Genomic DNA, 20,611 nt, shown 5'->3' on the forward strand with positions numbered 1-20,611 from the left:
TGTTGTTCCATGCATAACATTTACATGCACTGCCTCGTTACTTTTAGAATTATAGATGGTAACATTGAATAATGAGGGGTGTTTCACATGTTCTAAATAACACAAAATATACAAACAAGCAAAACTCGAGTTGTCCATGATGTTATTCAGAACCCCAGGGTGAAAAACATCACTGTTATTCAGTTTTACCCATGTACAGTTCTATGTTATGTATAGCCTTTGCACATACATCCACCCCATAACCAAAGGGTTCCTGTCACCCTACCACACCGCCCTCTGTATATACCCTCACCCTGTTCAAATAAAAAATAAATGCAATGTGACAGTTGGCACAAGCACAGCACTGCGCCTATGTTCATCCACAGCTCTATGGTCTGGGGAGACCCAGGAGAGGTCAACAAGTGTGCATGATCCTACGAGCTACCACTCTGATGCCTTGCTAGTGTCTGCACAGAACAAGGCGCAGAGGGGGGAGCATAGGTTGATGCAAGCACTCCCCATGTGACATAACAACAGTGGACATCAACTTTTGTTTCCTACTTTATTTTACGTCAGATCGGTAAATAACTAGTTTTCGACCTGGTTATCGTTGCCTAAGGATCTCTGTGAATGTCATACTTATAGATTCTTTACTAGGAAATTCTGCCAAGGATAAGCCAATTGTAGGCATAGGTTTTTGCTCTGAGAGTGCCTGAATAGTCCAGTAAACTGGTGGGCGGCTTCGTTTTTTCAGCCATTTAAGAGGATTGCAATGGTGCTCTACCAGTTACATTGCAAATTGTATTGTGCCCAGCCATCCTCTGATCTTTCTTTGGCAAATGAGATGGCTTCATTGTATTATCTTCTATATTCCGTCATTCCTAATTCCCTTCTCATCTGCAATGTTGGTAGGGAGAGTTAGCCTCCCTGAGAATCTGGAGCAGGACTTGTGGTGCCTAACCTCCAAGATGGCAGTGCTTTTTTGTGGTCACATCTGAGCATTGGTGCCCTGAGGTGCTGCAGTCAGGGTGAGTATCATCTACCTGCTACAGACCACCTATTGGCAGAAGAAGATACATTATGGTGATGTCCTGACAGATTATCTAGCAAACACGAAGTATATGAACCCTATACCAGGGGTGCCCATGCCAGCTTAGTCTCTCTTGCACTGTGGAGAACGAAAGGTGCACTTTGTGAAGGATATTACACAGTTCGGTGCATACACCACACTGTTTCTCCAGGAGTGGTACTTATCAATGTTAGTGAGAGAGTTAGAGGTTGTCCATCCTCTTCGCCTCTCTGCTTTTGAGATGAGCACACTGTGAATTGAATGACAAATGACTGTTATTTAGCCCCAAAAAAGAAACTATTTTTTTATAAATGCACTCTGATGTGTTTGGACACGAGTTTGGTGTGGGCACATACCAGTGGAACAGATATTCAGCTGCTCCTGTGCGCAAAGTACAAGCTCACTTTCATCACATGAACAAACCAAAAAGCTTGATAGGAGCTCATAAACTAATGCTGAGATATTTCTCTTCACAAATTAAGATTCACTTGCAAAGTTAGAGAAGTGAAATGAGTGTGAAGGAGATTTGATGCCTTTGAAAAGTGTGAGGGCATAGATTACTTGATGAAGATTTCTCAGGGAACCAGTGCTGCTTCTCACTACAGACTAGATATATGCTTTATTTCATGGAGTGGAAGATATGCAGATCAGGCTAGGTGAATTGATCCGAAGTTGGAGTAAGTAAAATTGATAAACTCATGAAGCACTTCTGTTTTAACTCAGGAAAGTAGTAGACAAGAGGTAAGAGTGTGATGTCTGGTCTCAGCAAATCCATGTGGACATAAATGGCCTGTGGGAGAGGCCTGAGACTTGGAAAATAAAAGAATGTGTGCAAACACTTGTTCTGCTAGTTTGAGGACGGTCTAATATGTCATCTCCATTTCTAGTTATGGGAGGACATAGGTTCCTTGGTCATCAAAGTACTCTAAATATGCTCTGTTGTACTACACACAACCATATTTTTAATTAAAAGTAGAAAGCTAAAATTCTTTTTATGGGTAATACCATTGGAGATGGCAGAATCGAGAATATTCCACATTGTTTCTTTTCAAATTCCAGCCCTGCTGCCCAGAGAGCAGGTTGATCTTATCAGTGAGTCAAGATCACTTTATTAGAGAAAGAAGTGGTGTATGCCACGTTGTGGTCTGCTGAACTTCATGTGATGAGAAATGACTATTCTTACTTTTCCCAAGGCGTGAAATTAGCATTGGAGCTCGCCACAATGATCTTAGCAATCAGAGGAACTTCTTTAGCAAGTGCCTAAATTAGAATGTACCATGGCTGTGCATGTAGCGAGTTTGATGACCTTACAAGGACATGAATGATGAAACATGATATTGTTTGCTATATTACTTAGGTCATCGAACCAGAGATAATAAATGTGCTCTGGACATTGCAGTTTCACTTTTGTTTGTTTATAAACAAGTCAAAGTCTGGAATAATATTCTCCCCAAATGTTATCTTACCATCACAGCCCATCGGTGAACATTCATCAGTTTTCAAAGTAAGTGGTTACGATCAAAACAATTAAATGGCTCCGTGAATTGTGCTGAGCGGGATGCCAAAAAGAATTTCATATATACTTTTGCAACAGATTACTGAGCTTCTCAACAAATTCCTCAAACACCCCATGAGACTTATCCATTACTCAATCCTTAAAGTCATGCCTTGTTCAAGACCTGCTGAAAAGGACCCAACCTACCCACATAGCAAAGTTAAGTGGAGCTCTGCACTCAAAGGTGATGATTCAGGTCAGATCACACATCTGTAATCTAGACCAGACATACCAAAAGTAAATTGTTGTGGTCCTCCATTCTGAAACACTGTTGATCTGATTTTTACATCTTAACTAATCCATTTGCTTTTCAGGGGTACCAGAAAATAAACCTCTTTATACACACCTTCAGGGTCTAGTACACATAGTGGAACGGGTCCCACAAATTAAAGTGCCTTTACCTGTATTATTGTCATTAGGCATTTTCTCAGATACACCCTAGTTCTGGGTTCTGATTTTCATTAGGCATCTTTTCAGACACACACTAGTTCTAAGCTTCTGGTTAAACATTCAATCGGAGTATGAAAACAGAAAAGGAATTTCAAAAAAAGCTTTGATGAATGTGATTTATTCAACTTCTAGTTATTATTTTATTATCACAACTGTATGCAGCATTTTAAGGCATTTAAATAAAGGTTAAATTTATGTTAAGCAAAGTAACATTTCTTTTTATACAGCATTATTGGTCTACGAATAATGAATGATCAGCTGATGCTTTTGGAAAGAGCTTTTGTTGACCCACTTGGTCTTCCAGGCAGGGGATTTTACAGGTAAAAATTTACTATATATTTACAAAAAAGTTTGGTTTATGTAAATTACATATGAGCATCTCTAAAGACTGCAGTTCTGTCAGAACCTTGTTCATTATGTGCCAGGATTTTTTTACACCACAGAATATAAAGAAGGTCTTGGGATTGTGGTAAATAAATTTACCGGAACATGTTTCTATGCATTAAATGATAGCTCAATCTTAATAAAAATGAAGGCAGAGTCTGTGGTATCTGAGTCATACGGGCTTTAATTCTTTAGCTCGAGCCAAGGGACATCGGGTTCCATCACCACTAAGGTTCAGGAAGGGATATTCAACATTTTATTGACAGTGCACAATATATATAGTAAAACGGTACAATTGCATTGAATATAGGAGGCGTAACAAGTGAAAAGGAGAAGATAAGAACACATGTGCGTAGCAGGGGGCGTAAAAGAAGGCGTGTTATAGGCGTACACGGAGGTGTGTGATGTGGACGTCACAGAAAGTGTTATAGGTGGGTGGATGCATAGAGGTAATCTGCAGAGTCAGCAAGATGTGCAGATGCGCGCGCAGCTAGTATGACGTGACATGGACGTGTAACTGGGGAGAACTGGGGCTTGACTTTAGCACTAGTAAAGGAGACAGAAGTTTGGGATGTCAGAACGACTTGGACCTATAACATATCTGGTATCTTATGTTTGGAGGATGTATTATCTGGAGTAAAAGGTCTCTCGGGCAGAGGCTACACTACTGAATGCTAGTGGGTGCATACGTGTCTTGGTGCAATGCGCGGGGCCATGGGCCTACTATGGCAACGGGAGCAGTAAATTACTTGCATGGAGACAGAAAGGCCGGGCCCTTTGCTCTGCAGCCGGGAATATGTTTACCTATATCACTAGACTGGAATGTGTTTTCGAGGAGGCTGAACAGATAACTTGAAGGCAAAATACTGTCTTGGCAGGCAGGCCAGGCTGAGCCAGGCACCGCTTCGCTTGGCAGGAAGTAAGGCAGAGGTCAGGGATGCATACCTAAACGGCAGCTTTCAGAGGCAGAAGGGGTTCGGAGACAGAAATCAGGGCCTAGCTCGACAGAGCCAGGAAAACGTGAAAGTATACCATGTAAAGACGTTGGCATGGCATGGTTAAAGACTGAATTATCGATCCATACATGGTGGATCTGGTAGAGGACATGTTAACGTTGGACGCAAATGCATTTGCGTCTTCATTTTCGGCCATGGAGGGTAAATGCATAGACATGGAACATTGGGGTACACGATAGGGGACATACTAGGCCGTATAAAATTCAATTTTCCTCAGGATGCACAATTTGTGTTGAGCTCTAGTTGAGAACATCTTCATATTACCATCGAAAGCGATGGGTTTGTCAATTTGACACTCTAGAGTTGAAGTATTATTAGTTTTTTCCATGCTTCTAGTCAAGATGATACATGTTGGTTAAGATGCAGCATTGAAAGAAAGAGGAAATTCCCATTTTCCTATTTTTATTTTTTTAAATATTTGTATTAGGTTTTCTTGTCAAAGTACAGAAATACATACTACATATTAAATTCTTACATAATGATTAGAAAATTGTCTGTGGCTCTAGTTCTGTAGTGGCACACTTCCCCGACTGTACATCAATATTTTGTAAAGGTTGTGATAAAAAAAAGTAAATTATGAAAAACTAATGGCTCTGATTGGGGAATTAAAACCACTCATTAATATCAACGTACGGATGTTTTCTGGAAATTGGATGGTAATAGACAACTTTTGCAATCACTGAGTCACTAGTCTGAAAAAATGCAATTTAACGATAATCTACATGGAATATACAACAGAGTCAGCATTATAGTCTAGGTAAAAAATAAAGGAGAAACAATGCATATATGAAGTATTCATGGTGTATATAATGGGGCCCACGGTTTGTATAATTTAAATGAAGGATATCTGAACTAATGGAATCATTGCTGGGAAATACAGCAGCTAATTATATTTACTTTGTATGTCTATGCATCCTTGCTGCCAGCTGTTGGACGTGGCTCTTTTTGCAGGGTCATCCGTGAACTTTGTGCCTTCCCCCTAGCTTTTTCTCTGACATGGTGTTGGTGATTTTAGGACTCTGGGCACTTTAGCACTGCTGTCCAATGTAAAGTGTGTGTGCTCTCTGGGATAAATATGGTAAAGATTGGTCTACACCTGTTTGGCATATTTTATTTACCTGTCAGTCCCTTGTAAAGTGGTATCTCATATACCCACAGCTGGTAAATTAAATGCTACTGGTGGGCTTGCAACACTGATTGCGCCACCCACCAAAGTAGCCTTTGAAACCTATACCAGGCCTCTGCCTTTGCAGGGCCTGTGCACGCAGTGCCGCTGTGACATGGCACCTAAAATGTGTGCCATGTCTGTGACCCTCCTTTTTACTACATGACAGTCACCCCTAAGGTAGGCCCTAGCTAGCCCTGTGGGCAGGGTGTATTGTAGGTCAAAGGTAGGACATGTACCTTAAGTGTGTGACATGTCCTGGTAGTGACAAACCGCCATTTTGGTATCTCACTGCTGTGAGGCTGCTGTGAGGCTGCCCTCCCATAGGAATGCATTGGGGATTCCCTGATAAGTGTTTCAGTGATAATTTCTGATATGAGAGGAGAAGGGTGGTCAAGTTTGGTATGGTTGGAATAGTAATAATAAATGCTGCACAATGGTGCACGCAGATTTACTATCACTATTTAGAAATGCCACTTCTAGAAGTTGGCATTTCTATGTGCTATGTGTCTGCCTGCGTGATGTGGATTGCATGTCTGGCTTTTGAGTGACAGGGGCTGGTGAGGTGTTTATGGCACCAGGGAGGGCAGGGTGAGTCAGCACAAGGCTGAATGGGACATCTGCATTTGGAGTAGTTGGAAGAGGAGTACCCTGACCCTGAATAGGTCTGTGGCTGCTAGGTGAATGCTGGCTCCGCCCCCCTGAGGCGTGTCTGACGACGAGCCCCCACCTGACAAAGGGGAAGAGGAGCCTTGTCAACAAAGTGCTGCAAAAAACCCCAGAACCAGCTCAGAGTGGTTTCCCCCAAGCCTTGTGCCAGGGCAGACAAAGGAGAAATGTTGTATAAATATTGGGGCTGTGACCCCATGAAAATGTTGTGCTTTTGTGCTTCCAGGCGATTTGCTGCTGCTGGGCCCCAGGAGGAATCCCCCAGAGGGACTGTCTCCCTGCTGGAGGGCCCTGTATACTGTCCTGCCTGGGCCCAGTTGTGTCCCCTGAACTTTGAGAACTCTAGCACCTTGAAAACGCTCTACTCTTTATTGCCAGGAGAAGAGGAGCGCCTGGCCTCTGCATTTTGATGCACGTTAAAGTGGGGAGCCTACCCCGCGTTTTGCCAATGAACTGGAGTAGGAGCCTACCCCGCCGGGAGCCTCTAAACGTGGGCTTGTATATGAGCCGCCGGACCGGCAGAGAAAACAGGAAGCCAGGCGGGCCACCTGACCGGGGGTGGAGCTGTACCCCGAGGAAGCCTGTGTAACAGTTGGTGTCAGTGCCATTCTCCTTTGGTGGCATTTTATTTTGGTGATGAGAAGGGAGTGAGGTACACTCCCCCGCCCCCAGTGTATTGACCCTGTCACTTTGCTGCTCTTGCAGCCCTATGGCTAATTGAGAAGCCCTGTCTTCGATCCCTGACTTTCTGGACATAGGGCATTGGAGCCCCAGAGAAAGGCCAGTTGGCCTGGGGTAATTTCAGTGTTTAGGCCAAATGTCTTACTGTGTTTTAAGATAAGGTGATTTATGCCCAGGGTGTTTATGCTTCTGGTGTTTAGGATAATGTGTTCATGCTGGTGATCTATTGCCTAATGTGATCATGCATCATGTGTTTATGTTGCTAAGGTGATATAATGCTGAGTACAGTATTTTACCAGTAGTTACTTGTTGTGATATTATTTCTACGGCTTGTGATGATTCTGACAGTAGTCCTATTGGCCCTGTCACCTGTATATAATCCCCTGTAAAAATTGCCTAGTGGCAGTTGGCACAGTGTTTAATTTGTGACTATGATTCTAATGTGTTTTGGATAATACAACGGCTATTTTTATATAACCTTATGTGGAGTTGTTTCTTTTGTAGTGTGCTAGTGTGTTGCTGCTGTGTGTGTTGCACAAATACCTTACAAAGGCCTCTGGGATAAGCCTGACTGCTCGTGCCAAGCTACCAAGGGGGTGAGCAGGGGTTATCTTCAGTGTGTAACTCCCTTGCCCTGACTAGAGTGGTGGTTTCTGCCTGGCTTAGGCGCATGCCCTAGCCAACCAGAAATCCAATTTCTAACATTGGTTGTCAGCGGTGAGTATTGGACTTGAGTTTGCGCAGTACCACAGCGACCACTGGTTGGACTACAAACTCTGCATTTAGAGAATCATATGTTTGGGGATATTTTTTCCTGAGGTTTTTTTTCTCCTTAAAAATCTCTTTTTGGAATTGTTTATTCTTGCTTCAGTTCTTGCACCTAGGTCTCCCGTGTTGTACCTGTTTATTTGGTGCCTTGACAAAATGGATTCTACCTTTAGGTTTTATAATCTGTTCAAATACAGTAGGGGGGAGTTAATGGATTTATGTGAGGAGAGATTCATAGAAATTAGTGGGTCAGAGACCCAGCAAGACCTTCAGGAGTCTCTACTCCGGTGGCAGGATAAAATATGATTCTTGGAGAACTATAAGAGGGAGGGTTCCCAGTCCGCATACCAAGAGGGTAATGGGTCTGAAGAGTTTGAAGAGGAGGAAGAAGATGGAAGGGCAGGGACGCCAGTAGAGAGTGAGGACCCCATAGATAGGGAGTCCATTGCAGTGTCCAGTTCCAGGGGCAGCACCCTCATCCCTTTCCCTGTCCCCAGGGGAGCGGGTAGATAGGAAGGAAGAAAGGGAGCAGGAGCTGGCTTTACAAAAGCTCCAGAAGGAGAGCCATGAGAATATGGAGGCTCAAAAATTGGAGTTGGAGCATAGGAAGTTAGCCTTAGAGGAAAAAAGGCCTTGTTGGCCCAGGAGTTGAGTCTCAAGGTTTTGGGCCTTGAAGAGAAGAATCTAGAGACTGAGAGGGTCCTAGCGCAGTAGAGGATGGTGGAGGCAGAGAGGGCCGTCACCAGGGAGAAACTAGCTCTGGAGGGTAGGTTAACCCTTGAGGGCAGTTTTAGTTGTCTGGATTCACCAATGAGGGTGAGGTGCAGTGGTGGCAGCAATATGGGGTCCAGTGCAGGAAGTCCCACTGCCAGAGGCCAAAGTATGGTGCCTGGTTCCTGGGAAGAAGGGTGCAGATTGAGGTTCAGGGGCCCTAGAACACTGTCTCGCCAGTCTTGGGGAGAGTTTGTGGATGTGTGTTGTGATGCACTGGAGGATTGGGTGATGGTTAGCATGGCAAATGATTTTAAAGGGCTGTTCAATCTAGTTGTCAGAGAGCACATGTTCAGTAATTGTTTTCCGGGGTTGCGCCAACACCTGTTGGAGTGTGAGTTCTCTGATCCTATGGAACTTGCACGGGAGGCAGACCTCTGGGTGGTTGCCAGAGATTCTGAAGAGGCATTGGGGAGTGACCCTAAGGGGAGTGGCTCAGGTATTTCCCATTCCAGAGTGGTGGGAGAGGTTCAGAGTAGCCCAGCTAGGTCCTGTTCTAGTGGGAAGGTTGTAGGGCCTCACATCCTGTCTCCTAGGAGAAGGAGTGAGACTGGGATATGTCCCGAAAGTGCCCAACCTCTGGCTCAGGGCCTGGATTGTTTTTTAAGAGAACACCAGGTAGGGAGCCTAGTCTGTCCTGATGGGCCGCCCATTGAGGTGGAGCTCCTAGTGTCAGGAGAACTTGGAGTGTGTGTAAGCAGGCCTCCATCAGTTCTGGTGTCTGGCAGTGCCACTCCTAAGTGGGGGGTGCAGATGTCCAGATTGAGAGATGAGAAGGGGAAAGAGTCCCAGTGGAAGGACCAGTGGGTCAGGGGCCAGCCAGAAGGGCTGAGTCTCCAAGGAATGACCATGGTCACGCCACATCTGTCCTGGGGGATCTTCACACACAGATTGACAGGGGATGGGAGATCTGCACCAGGCAGACTTTCACATGACACATCAGTTATGTGTTACCCTCTGGGGGCATGTGTGCTCCCAAGGAAGTCATGGTGCACAGGGCAAGTGTTCAACCGCAGGGTTCAGTCCCTGGGTTGGGAGGCACGGTTCAGGGTATGCCTGACCTGGAGGGAAGGACAACTGTACAGAGTGTCCTGACCAATGTAGCTTCTAGGGGTACCACTTGAGTTGGGAGGGTGCAGAACTTTGGAAGGGGGTGCAGAGGCAGGGAGTCCTCCCCTCTGACCCCGGTGCCACCTGAGGGTTCAGATCCCAGGTTGGTAAATCAGTTGCAGGGTCAACGTCCCTGAACTGGTGGGAGATTTGTGTTCTGAGGTTGCCTCTCATAGGAGGAGAGGGCGGAACTCCGGAAGGAGAGGTAGGGGGAAGAGAGCCTCGCCCGTGACTTCTGGTCAGCCTGAGGGTGCGGACCCTGGGTTAGAGGATCAGTGGCAGCTTAGAACTACACTGAGAGGAATAGTGGAGAAATGTTACTATGTGCCAGGGGTTCCTGCCCCTCTCTGCAGATTGGTGAGGACCAGAGACATCTGGGTGGGCTAGAGCCTTGGACAGCTAGGAAGAACAGGTGGGGTAGCCTAGTTGGTCCTGGGAGCTTTGACAGAGGGAACCACATGGATTCAGAGTGCCGTAGAACTGGAAGGTGTCCCTGCAGTTGCGGGCCCACGTCCGTCTTCTATCGCTCAAAGCAGGGAAGCCCATCAAGGTGGTGATTGGTCTACCCTGCATTTTGGCTGGAAGGGGGTTGTGTTGGATGTGGCCCTTTGTGCAGGTTCATCCATGAACTTTCTGCCTTCCTCCTAGCCTTTTTTCTGACATGGTGTTCGTGGTTTTAGGACTCTGGGCACTTTAGCACTGCTGTCAAGTGTAAAGTGCGTGTGCTCTCTGTGATAAATATGGTGAGGATTGGTCTACATCTGTATGGCATATTTAATTTACCTGTCAGTCCCTTGTAAAGTGGTATCTCATATACACAGGGCTGGTAAATTAAATGCTACAGGTGGGCTTGCAGCGCTGATTGCGCCAACCACCAAAGTAGCCTTTCAAACCTGTCCCAGGCCTCTGCCATTTCAGGGCCTGTGCGCGTAGTGCTACTGCCGCTGTGACGTGGCACCTAAAGTGTGTGTCATGTCAGTGACCCCCCTTTTACCACATGTCAGGCACCACTAAGGTAGGCACTAGCTAGCCCTACGGGCAGGGTGTATTGTAGGTAAAAGGTAGGACATGTACTGTTGCGGGGATTCTGCTCATACACAGAACTATGCGTAAGAAAACAGGTCCTCCGTAAATAGGGGTGTACTCCTATCACCGTAGTCCCCAAAATCCCAACCGACTAGCAATAGTGTCTAATTAGGTCTCCTACAAATATCAAGAAGCTATGAATGTTTAGACAACCCAGAACAGGAGAACTCCCGACCCACCTCAGAGTTGTGGGAATCAGACAATCTTTTGCTCTCTCGCACTTGTCCACAATAAGAATAATCAATCACTAAATAAGTTCAAAATGTTTATTTTGACTATAGTGATTCATAAAACAGTATGCGAACCATGACCAGCAGCAAAATGCATAAAGCTAACATCGTTAGCATTGTTACAATACCATGGAATACAAAAGGAGTCGTCATTTAATAAAAGGCAAACTAATCAGGCCTAATCACCCTCCCCTTGGCAGTAAGAAGTTGTTTTATATAACAGAAGATCTCTTATGCCTTGTTAGCAGACCCCCTACCTGAATGCCTAAATGCAAAGGTTTACATCATAGGAACAGCAGAGCTCAGCTCCATGGAATGGCTTTCTTCGAGCGTGTTTCAAAAACATGCAACAACGCTATTCTTCCATATTGCATCTTTTGTTAACATATTTTGTCTAGGTAATAGGGACTGACCAGAACAGAATAATAAGAGACATTGTTGATCGACCTTGCACAATATTTTCAGACAGAATTGAAGGGAAAGCTGAGAACGTGAAAAACAATCTGTTATCATGTACAGGGCAAAGGCAAAGCATCGCGAAAACAATTCTTACCAGAGGCATGCCGAAAAGCAGTAGCATAGGTCAAGCAAAACTCATGCTAACAGCAATGTTGGCAATGTATCCACGGGCCACAGAACCCCATACAACACCCTCCCCCAGGGAAGTCAGTAGGACATAGACAGAAGAACAAAAACAGAGTTCGAAAGCCAGGCAGTGTTCAAAATACCGTTGAAGGACTTTAAAAAAAAAAAAGTCAAATCGGAGAAGAAAGGGAAAGTTCGAAGAAAAAGTTAAAGGTGCTCTGAGCTTGAAAAAAGAGTCTGTATAACCGACAGAGTAGTAGTAACGACCTAAGTAGTCAATCCATGATGGTTTGTGTGCAAAGTAATGCAATTCCTTCCAATAGTTCATTCTTGTCATTGGTAGAAAAAAGGGATGACATCCAATCAAGTAAGTCGAAGGAACCATCATGTTCCTTACAAGCAGGAGCATCCAAAACTAGAATTGGTAAACTTGTGTGGTATTCAATTAAAACTATGTTGTAGGAAAGTCTGCGCAACTGCACAAATATCCCATTGAGCCAAAATTCCAAGTAAAGATGCACAAGTCATCTGACCATCCACAGAACAAGCTTCGTCATGCGCCTCCAAGGGACCCATCAACCGGCTGAAATCAGGGATTGGAAACCACGTGTCAGATTAGCAAAGTTCCTTCGCCCAGGAGAAATGACATCGTTTGCAATGAAGCACTGGTTGCACGCAAGTATAATAGGCAAAGCGAAATGTCAAGTCGTAACTGACGCCAAGCGTTGCTAAAGACAAGCATCCAAAAGCCTCATACAGGCGATTGCGGTACAGTTGTAGCTGGGCTGGCCGGTGCAGAGCCACAAAGCGAGCAGCCATTATGAAGCACAATGAGAAGAAGCAGGACTACAGCTGCCAGCGCCAACATTAAGCGGAACCCTCCAGAAATGCTGGAAAATATAGAATGAATTAACCAAACAGCAGAGTCCGTTTCTGCTACAGAGAACGGCAAAGGCTCCAGTTGTTCAATATGTAACAGCATATATACAGCATCTTTCATGTACATAAACCTCTGTTTATCAGTAAGGTGAAAAGGCAAAAATAAAGCAGTGGCATTCAAATAATCCCAAGGCACTTTACCCATTTTCAGTGTCTGCAATGTCCAAGCAAATTGCATGACTGACCTTAACTGATTCTGACCGTTATATAACACTGAAACAGCACTTTGCACAATATCTATTACAGAAGAAACAACATTGTCTAAGGTGTAAATACATGTAGAAAGTGTGTTAATGCTGTTGTTCACTACAACAAGGACTTTTTCTAAATTACTCTAGAAATCAAATCAGGAGTGAAGAGGAAAAAAGTAAAATCATCCTCCTCTCAATACTGTTTTATAACACAGAGATTCCACCGTTATTTTACTTGATACCTTGATATCTTAATGGTTTTAATCAAAAGGATGGTACTGAAAAATCAAGCTCCTTCTCATTGATGTTAGAAGGGCAATCCTAATGAAATTGTACAATACCCCACACACAATGAAACCTGATTCAGTGTCATGCTTCATCATTGGGGTCTTCCCGGCCCTCTACGGGGCGGGGCTTGCTACGACCTACGTAGACGCTGGAGCACTTTTATTCGTGATAGGGATTATATGTAGTGCATGGGGAGGTAGGGTCATGAAAAATAGTGAAAGAAATCATTTAAAAATTCCCTGGCTAGTGGAAAAAAAAATCTTTATTGCCTTCCCTAGCTAGAAATAGTAAAAATGGGGAAGTGTAGATGGTGTACTGTAATGAGTCACTTTCTACAAGGTCGACATGTTTCAGAAGCCAGCTCCCTGGCTTACTTCCTCACGACCAAGAAAGATCCCTTGTTGTAAACGTATCTAGGACCCTATCTAAATATTCCCGATACATGCCCTTATGTGGTTATAACAAATCATATCCTTATAAAGGCATAAGAATCATATCCATATTTAGTCATAGCCAATGCAGTCCAAATACGGCAAGGCTACTCCCCTAAACTCCTAGAAAGTACAACGCGTTCTTTAAACAAACCAAGCCTCCAGCAGCCCGGGAATTCCCCCTGCTTCTGTTTTGATTTGTCCTAGAACTCCTGGAGTCCTGAAAGAACTGCCAGTTCTTAGTGACGTCTTATGTCCAACCTTACGTCAAACTCGGCACCATCCAGTTATAAATATACCAGCATTTGCCTTAAGCAAACACACGGTGGTTTGGAGCAGATCGACTATCTACTTGCCCGACGCCCAGCTGATGCGAGTGCCGAAGGAAGCCGACCCTCCCATTGACGCACTGAGAGAGACGCTGTCTTTTCTCCTGCCGAGAAATCCAGCTCCAGTGTTTCCAGTCACCCTTGCGGGTTGCTGGGAGATAGAGTCCTGAGAGAGAGATACAAGACCTCCTTCATTCTATAACCAAGGTACGGAGCTGATTAGATCCTTAGAGAATTCTTGATTCAGATTCTTGGCAAAAATAACTTAACTTAAACTGCAGCTCACTTACTCCTTCCCACGTACTAGGCTTAGGTTAGGTACACCGGTGTAGGCGTATCTTAGAAGCACCAGTTGAGCACGTTTAGTCAATGATTTTAAGTATGTATATATTTTATCCGTTTTAAGTATCTTATGGTTCAGAAACCACATAAATGCTTTTACAGTATTATTTCATAATACTCCTTTTACTGTACGCACTTTACTTCATGATAAGTATTGCAATTGTGGCAATTCATTTCTCTTGCATGAGAAAGAAGACTGCTCAATAAATAACCACTTTTATTGAAAACGCCCGTCTCTCTATTTCTCTGCACTACGTGGTGAAACTAAGCATGCACGATTGACTGAGTGAAATAGCTGTCTATTGTTTTCACACGAATCTGGAGATATACTCCTTATTCTAGGGGAGCAAAGTTGTCATGTTTACGCGGTTGTCAGAAACTAATCCCTTCTTGTATATTCAGGAAAGTTAACTCCTTCCTGTTCACTCGAGAACGTTTCTAGTGACCTCTGAGCTAGCTGGCATACCTAATTAAGTCTAACATATTCAGTAAAGACCTAGATGACCTCAGTCCTACGTCTAAACTACCGCTTATGTTATTCCAATGCGCAGAGCCTATTGGGAATATTGGAACTACACTACACCCTACTTCACTGTTTCCAATGAAATGATAATTTAATAGTACCTATGCCTGCAGGTCTCTAGTACTTATCCAATATGCCTACATCTAGCATTCAAAATAATACCATTGGTATTCTTGCCAAGTCTCTGTAAGGAAAAACACATGGGATAAACAGCATATCTCAATATTTATCACACATTGTATTCACATCACCATCATGTGGAAGGTATCATGGTAAATACCACTGTGATATATTTCTCTTTTTCATTGGACACATTATATTCATGCTTCCAGTGGGTGCAGTGCAACCCAATAGTGAAATTCACTCTCTCACAAGAATTAAAAACACTTCTCACAGCGGTTTATATTGGTTCTTATGTATGACCTAAGTTGCACACTTATTTACGTTTCATACATACATTATTTTAGGCTCCAGAACTCTTGTACTCTCCCACATCACGGTTTTGTGAAATTGGCACACATACCAGCGTTCACTCAAATACATTGATACATCCAAATCATGTTATTGTGATAAACCGGTATACATTTCTAAATTAGCCTGATCAATTTAACATAGACGGAAGGCAGCTTCCATCTGTAAATGTTTCTAAATTTCATTATAAGCGGATAAATAAATCGCTTGGCTCTTGGATTACGTGGGCCCAGGAGAAAGTCAGCCAAATCAATATCGTTAGATAAGAGGGAAAGGTGTTGTTTCACAAATGGAGCAGTAGGAGGAATCGCCATCGTCCACAGAAACACTCTCAAAGTCTCAACCAACACAGACGACACCCTCAGCACTGCTGAACATCTGCACTTCCAGATTCACACCGATCCCAACACCACCCTCAGAGGAACCCTCGTCTACAGACCCCCCGGACCCTGAGCACAGTTCAGCAACTCCATCACCGACCTCGTCAGCACACACGCCCTCGCCTCCACGGACTACATCCTCCTCGGGGACCTGAATTTCCACCTCGAGAACAACAACAACACCAACTCCACCACCGTGATCGAAAACCTCGCCAACCTCGGGCTCAGACAACTCGTCACTACACCCACCAACTCCGCCGGCCACACGCTTGACCCATCTTCTCCGCAAGATCCCACGTCTCCTTCAACCACACCACCGAGCTCCACTGGACCGATTACCGCTGCATCCTCTTCACCTTCCGCAAACCCACCACGCACCACTGCACCCACCAGATGCCGCGCCGCTGCTGGAGCAAAGTCATGGAAGACCAGCTTTCCACCACCATCGCACGGAGCCCACCTGCAGACCCGACCGACCCAGACACCGCCGCTCGCAACCTCAGACAGTGGATTAACAACTGCACCAACACCCTCGCCCCGCTCAAGGAACCCTCCAACACTCACACCAGGAAGAAAGCCAGCTGGTTCGCCGAAGACCTCCAGGCCTCCAAGAGAACCTGCAGAAAAAACTGGATCCATGAGCGAACTCCGGAAAGCTACACAGCCCTCATCAGATCCACCTAAAGGACCTCCTTCAAAGACCACCTAGACAACAAGACACACAACAGCAAATAGCTCTTCAGCATCGTGAAGGAACTCTCCAACCCCAGCTCCAACACCAACGACATCCTCCCTTCACAAGACCTGTGCGACTCACTGGCCACATTCTTCCATCGCAAGATCGCAGACATCCACGACAGCTTCAACGCCTTCACCACCCCGGCAACCACTGAGACCCCTGCTCCCACGACCACGACCACCACCCGCACCAACCGCCTGCTCGCCTGGATCAACATCAACAACGACTACACCATCAAGATCATGAACACCGTCCACTCCGGATCCCCGGAAGACCCCTGCCCACACCACATCTTCAACAAAGCCAGCAGCACTATTGCACCCTATCTCTGGAAAACCATCAACTTCTCCTTCGAGACAGCGACCTCCCCGGAGAACTGGAAGCACACAGAGATCAACGCCTTACTCAAGAAACCCATGGCGGACCCCAAGGACCTCAAGAACTTCCGACCCCCGCATCCAAAGAGTGACTGCCGGCGGTAGATCATTCTCCCACCTTGCCACCAACACATGGAACACCTTCCCCATCCGCATACAGCAGACCGAAGACCTTCTGACCTTCAGAAGACTTGTCAGGACCTGGCTCTTCGAACAGTAGCAGCTTCCCCCCCAGCTCCTTGAGACCCTTGAGGGTATGTAGTGCACTTTACAAATGCTATGATTGATTGATTGATTGTTTCACAGAAGCCAGGGTGGAGTGTTCTAATCACTGTTGGCATAACTTACCCACCGAGTATGTAGTCACAGAATGAAGAGTTGGATAACGAGGGTCAGGCTTAGTCTGAATGAAAACAGGTGTAATATTATAGAAACGCAACTGGCATGCATTTGTATTAGTTTGGCACACCAACCATCCAATTTCAGAAACATTCAAAGAGGCATGTTGGACGCGTTAGTAGAAAAGAATATTATCTCTTTAATTAAGAAAGTAGAGAAAGACCTGGATAGGTGGGACAACTTGCACATGTCAATTGTGGGGCGGACAAATATAATAAAAATGCTGGTTCTCCCAGAATTTTTATATTTATTTAGAGCAATACCTTTGTTATTTGAAGTCAAAATATTTAAAAAACTAGAGTGCATAATTAATAGATTTATTTGGGCAAAGGGGAAAACGAGAAGAGCCCTTAGATTTATGACACTCCCGAGAGAGAGGGGAGGCTGGGGAGTACCAGAATTAAAACTTTATTATTGGGCAGCTGCTCTCCAAAATATGATTGGCATGCTGGGAGGGGCAGAATCAGAAGGTTGGAGTAAATTTGGAACACTGGCAATTTATGGACTAACCTTGGGAATGGAAGTGCAGAATGTGTTGTTGAAATTTACAGAGGCTAGTTACTACAAGAGGACAAAGTTTAAGACGCTCATAGCAGCATATACAATTTGGAAAAGTTTTTCTAAAAGAATAGGTTTGGGGAAATATAATGTGTATACCAGACTCTCACATAACCCAAATCTTCCACAAGATATTTTCTCGAGGCCCACATTTATTGAGTGGGAAAACAAGGGAATTAGAACCATAGGGGATGTAATGGGGGATCAAGGGATTTTTCAATTCTCAGAATTACAGGCTAGATTTAAGCTAGATACCAGGCAATTCTTTAAATACCTACAAATTAGGAGTTTCCTTTGGAACAAAAAGGGAGGTGTTTTGGGTTTTAGGCGCAATCCAATTATGGAAGTAGTTCAAAGAGGGGAAGATTGCACTATTAAGAGGTTTTAAGCTGAATTGATAAAATCAAAACAGGATGATTACGAAAAATGGAACGAAAAATGGAAGGATAATCTTAATATAAGCGGGGAAAGTTTTGGTATATCTCTAGAAAAGGGATACTCTTTGTTATGCTCAGCACCCTTGCAGGCGCAACATTATAAAACGTTGTATCATTTATACTATACCCTTGCAAAAATAGCACAATGGGGAGGCACCGTGGGTATTAAGTGTTATAGGTGTGGAAGTTTTGATGCTGATCTAAAACATGTATTTGCAACGTGTCCTCATCTAGATTCACTAAAAAAAGATATTGAAGGTTTCATAAATAATATTTTAGGAACCGACATGGTGTTAACTCCCGGAACTATATTATTAGGAGTAAATCTGGAGGACGAACAATTATCTAGCGGGAGGGAATTTTTATTCGTAGCATTATCTGTTATGAGATTATGCATAGCCTCGGCATGGATTGACCCTATACCACCTACTTTCCATAAATGGTTGGCCAAATTAATAACAACATACAATGTGGAGAAAGAGATCTATGCACGGAAAGGAAAAAGGGGAAGGAAACTGGGTAAGCTAATATGGGATCCTATTACGCGATGGAAGGAGGGTGCAATAGAATAAAACCTAGATGTGAGTAAAATCCGGGTGATTTAGGACTACATATAAGGTATTAATTGCTATGTTGGTAATATTGTGTGAGATATAAGTGACTTTATGGAAACATTATAGAATGGAAACTTTGCTTGATTAGTTTTACGTTGTAGAACTTGGATTGATATTTTTGATCAAATTTCTTTATTTCTTTGCTCTAACTGGATGTAGCTCCTTTTATTATTCTTTGTTGTTGCTTTATCTGCTTTTTCTCTCAATGTGATGTATTTTGTTAGTAACATTGCCGTGCCCTGTATGTAATAGTAAAATCTTTCAATAAAAAGACTTAAAAAAAAAAAAACAAAGAGGCATTTTGAAGCAGAGCTTGCAAAGCCTCAATAGTGTAGTTAGGTTGTAATCGCCAGTTGTCATATTCAGCTAAGGAAGGACTGGAAGGTGTATTCAAAGTTTTGACAGTTGTGAGGCCAGAACAGGATGTTTGGTAAATATTCTTATTCAGAAATAACAGTCGAGCTGGGATTAGGCATTCACGATGTAATGCCACAATGCCCTGCCCTGAACCTGCCATGGCTTGGTGCTCCAGATTGACTTTAAATCTATAGTCTGTCTCCAATGGTCATAACCGTGTGTAGCCAACTGTGTTCTAAAGAAGTTGGCGTAAATCAGTTTAGTGTGGGATAACAGGCAATTAGATGTAGAGGATTTTTGAAGCCTAAATAAATAGGATTCGGGATTAGTCATTTATAATCCGAAAAATAGGTGAACTTATTTCTAAGAGTTTGAGAAATCCCCTCTAAGGGAGTTGTACAATGTTCCCATTGGGTAAAATTAAAAACAGGTCTCAACGTGTTGGTTTTGTGTACAAAATGATGCCCATAATGTTGATAGCAAAAGAGATCAGCATAATTGGCAGAATTTAAATGCAAATCTTCAGCATTAAAGGCAGCATAATATTTTAAATCGGAAAACAATAGATAAACTGCCTGCACAACCCAATCATCCAAATGTATGCCCTGTGTCACCATGTCTCCTAATGAGACACGAAACATGTATGGAACTCGAAGAACCTCAGTCGGGCCATGAATTTCGTAGGCTACTTTGTCCCAAACGATGCCCTCAGGAACTGAGAAAGCTGAAATGTTCACAAGAGACTGGCCACGTTTCATTATATGGGAAGATGTGTGAGGAGCCAAAGTACCATCTACCATTTTTACTGCAGAGCGTTCAGGGAGATAATGGCTATTTATAAGTAAAAGAACACTGTCACAAACCCAATTGACATAAAGAGGAAAATCAGGATGAGCGCCAACCAAATGTAGGTCCATGGGGGAACGAAGTATGTCTTTTTGAACCAGGAGTAGAAAATACGCAATTTAGTCGGCGGTGTCTCAGACATACTGGATGATGAGGAGGACGAGCCAGAAGAAAGGTTTGCCGGTTCTCCAACACAGGCACTCACCGGGGTTGCAAGCAAAAGTGAAAGTGTCGAATCAGCCATTTGTACTCGTGGGCTAGATGACATCTCACTCATGGAATCACTAGCCGGAAAAGGGCGCACAATATCCATTGCAGAAGAGGATTGTTGCAAAGGTTGAAGATCAATTACAGTGTCCATCCTATGAGCAGACATCCGTGTGCAGCAGATGACGACAAAGTCTATGTTTCTAAGGATATTGCGTTGAACAAAACTGCAGGTGTCACACTATTCAGAACCGGCCACACGGTGTAACTTGACAGTGTCCACTGAGATGTACCTGTTGTCTTTGCCACCTGTTGAGGCTGTTCAAGAGGTTGTGACGCAGGTTGACTTCTACCCCAATCCTGACGATCACCTCCACCGGCTTGTGAGCCTGATGTTTCCTGTAAAGAACGAGGAGTACGCTGATCAGGAACATGAAATCTATCAGTAGACTTAATTTTAGCGTGGTCACGCAAGTCATTAGTACGGTCAGAAGCATAAGGGGTCGGTGAACTTGCACGCGAACCCTGCTTCTGCTGTTAAGAACCCTGTTTCTTCTTTCTTTGCCAATTCTTTTTAGGAAAGAAAGGGCACCCATCCTTCTCAGGCTGGGCTTTCTGTTGATTCAGAGACTGCGTTTGTTTTTGATTTGCAGGCTTATTTCCCA

At 44.0% G+C, this 20,611-nt stretch overlaps 1 protein-coding gene across 1 annotated transcript in view; it reads left to right on the forward strand.

Annotated features, from left to right (window-relative positions):
* LOC147696878 (N-acetylated-alpha-linked acidic dipeptidase 2-like) overlaps window positions 1-20,611 on the forward strand; it is a 476,544-nt gene that overhangs the window by 431,650 nt on the left and 24,283 nt on the right. The window contains exon 19 of the mRNA XM_086933986.1: window positions 3,281-3,373. Within this exon, the coding sequence (XP_086790112.1) occupies window positions 3,281-3,373 (93 nt within the window). The remainder of the gene's footprint in view (window positions 1-3,280; window positions 3,374-20,611) is intronic.

The sequence above is a fragment of the Lissotriton vulgaris genome, chromosome 8, assembly GCF_964263255.1.
Source record: "Lissotriton vulgaris chromosome 8, aLisVul1.2, whole genome shotgun sequence".
NCBI classification, from domain to species: domain Eukaryota; kingdom Metazoa; phylum Chordata; class Amphibia; order Caudata; family Salamandridae; genus Lissotriton; species Lissotriton vulgaris.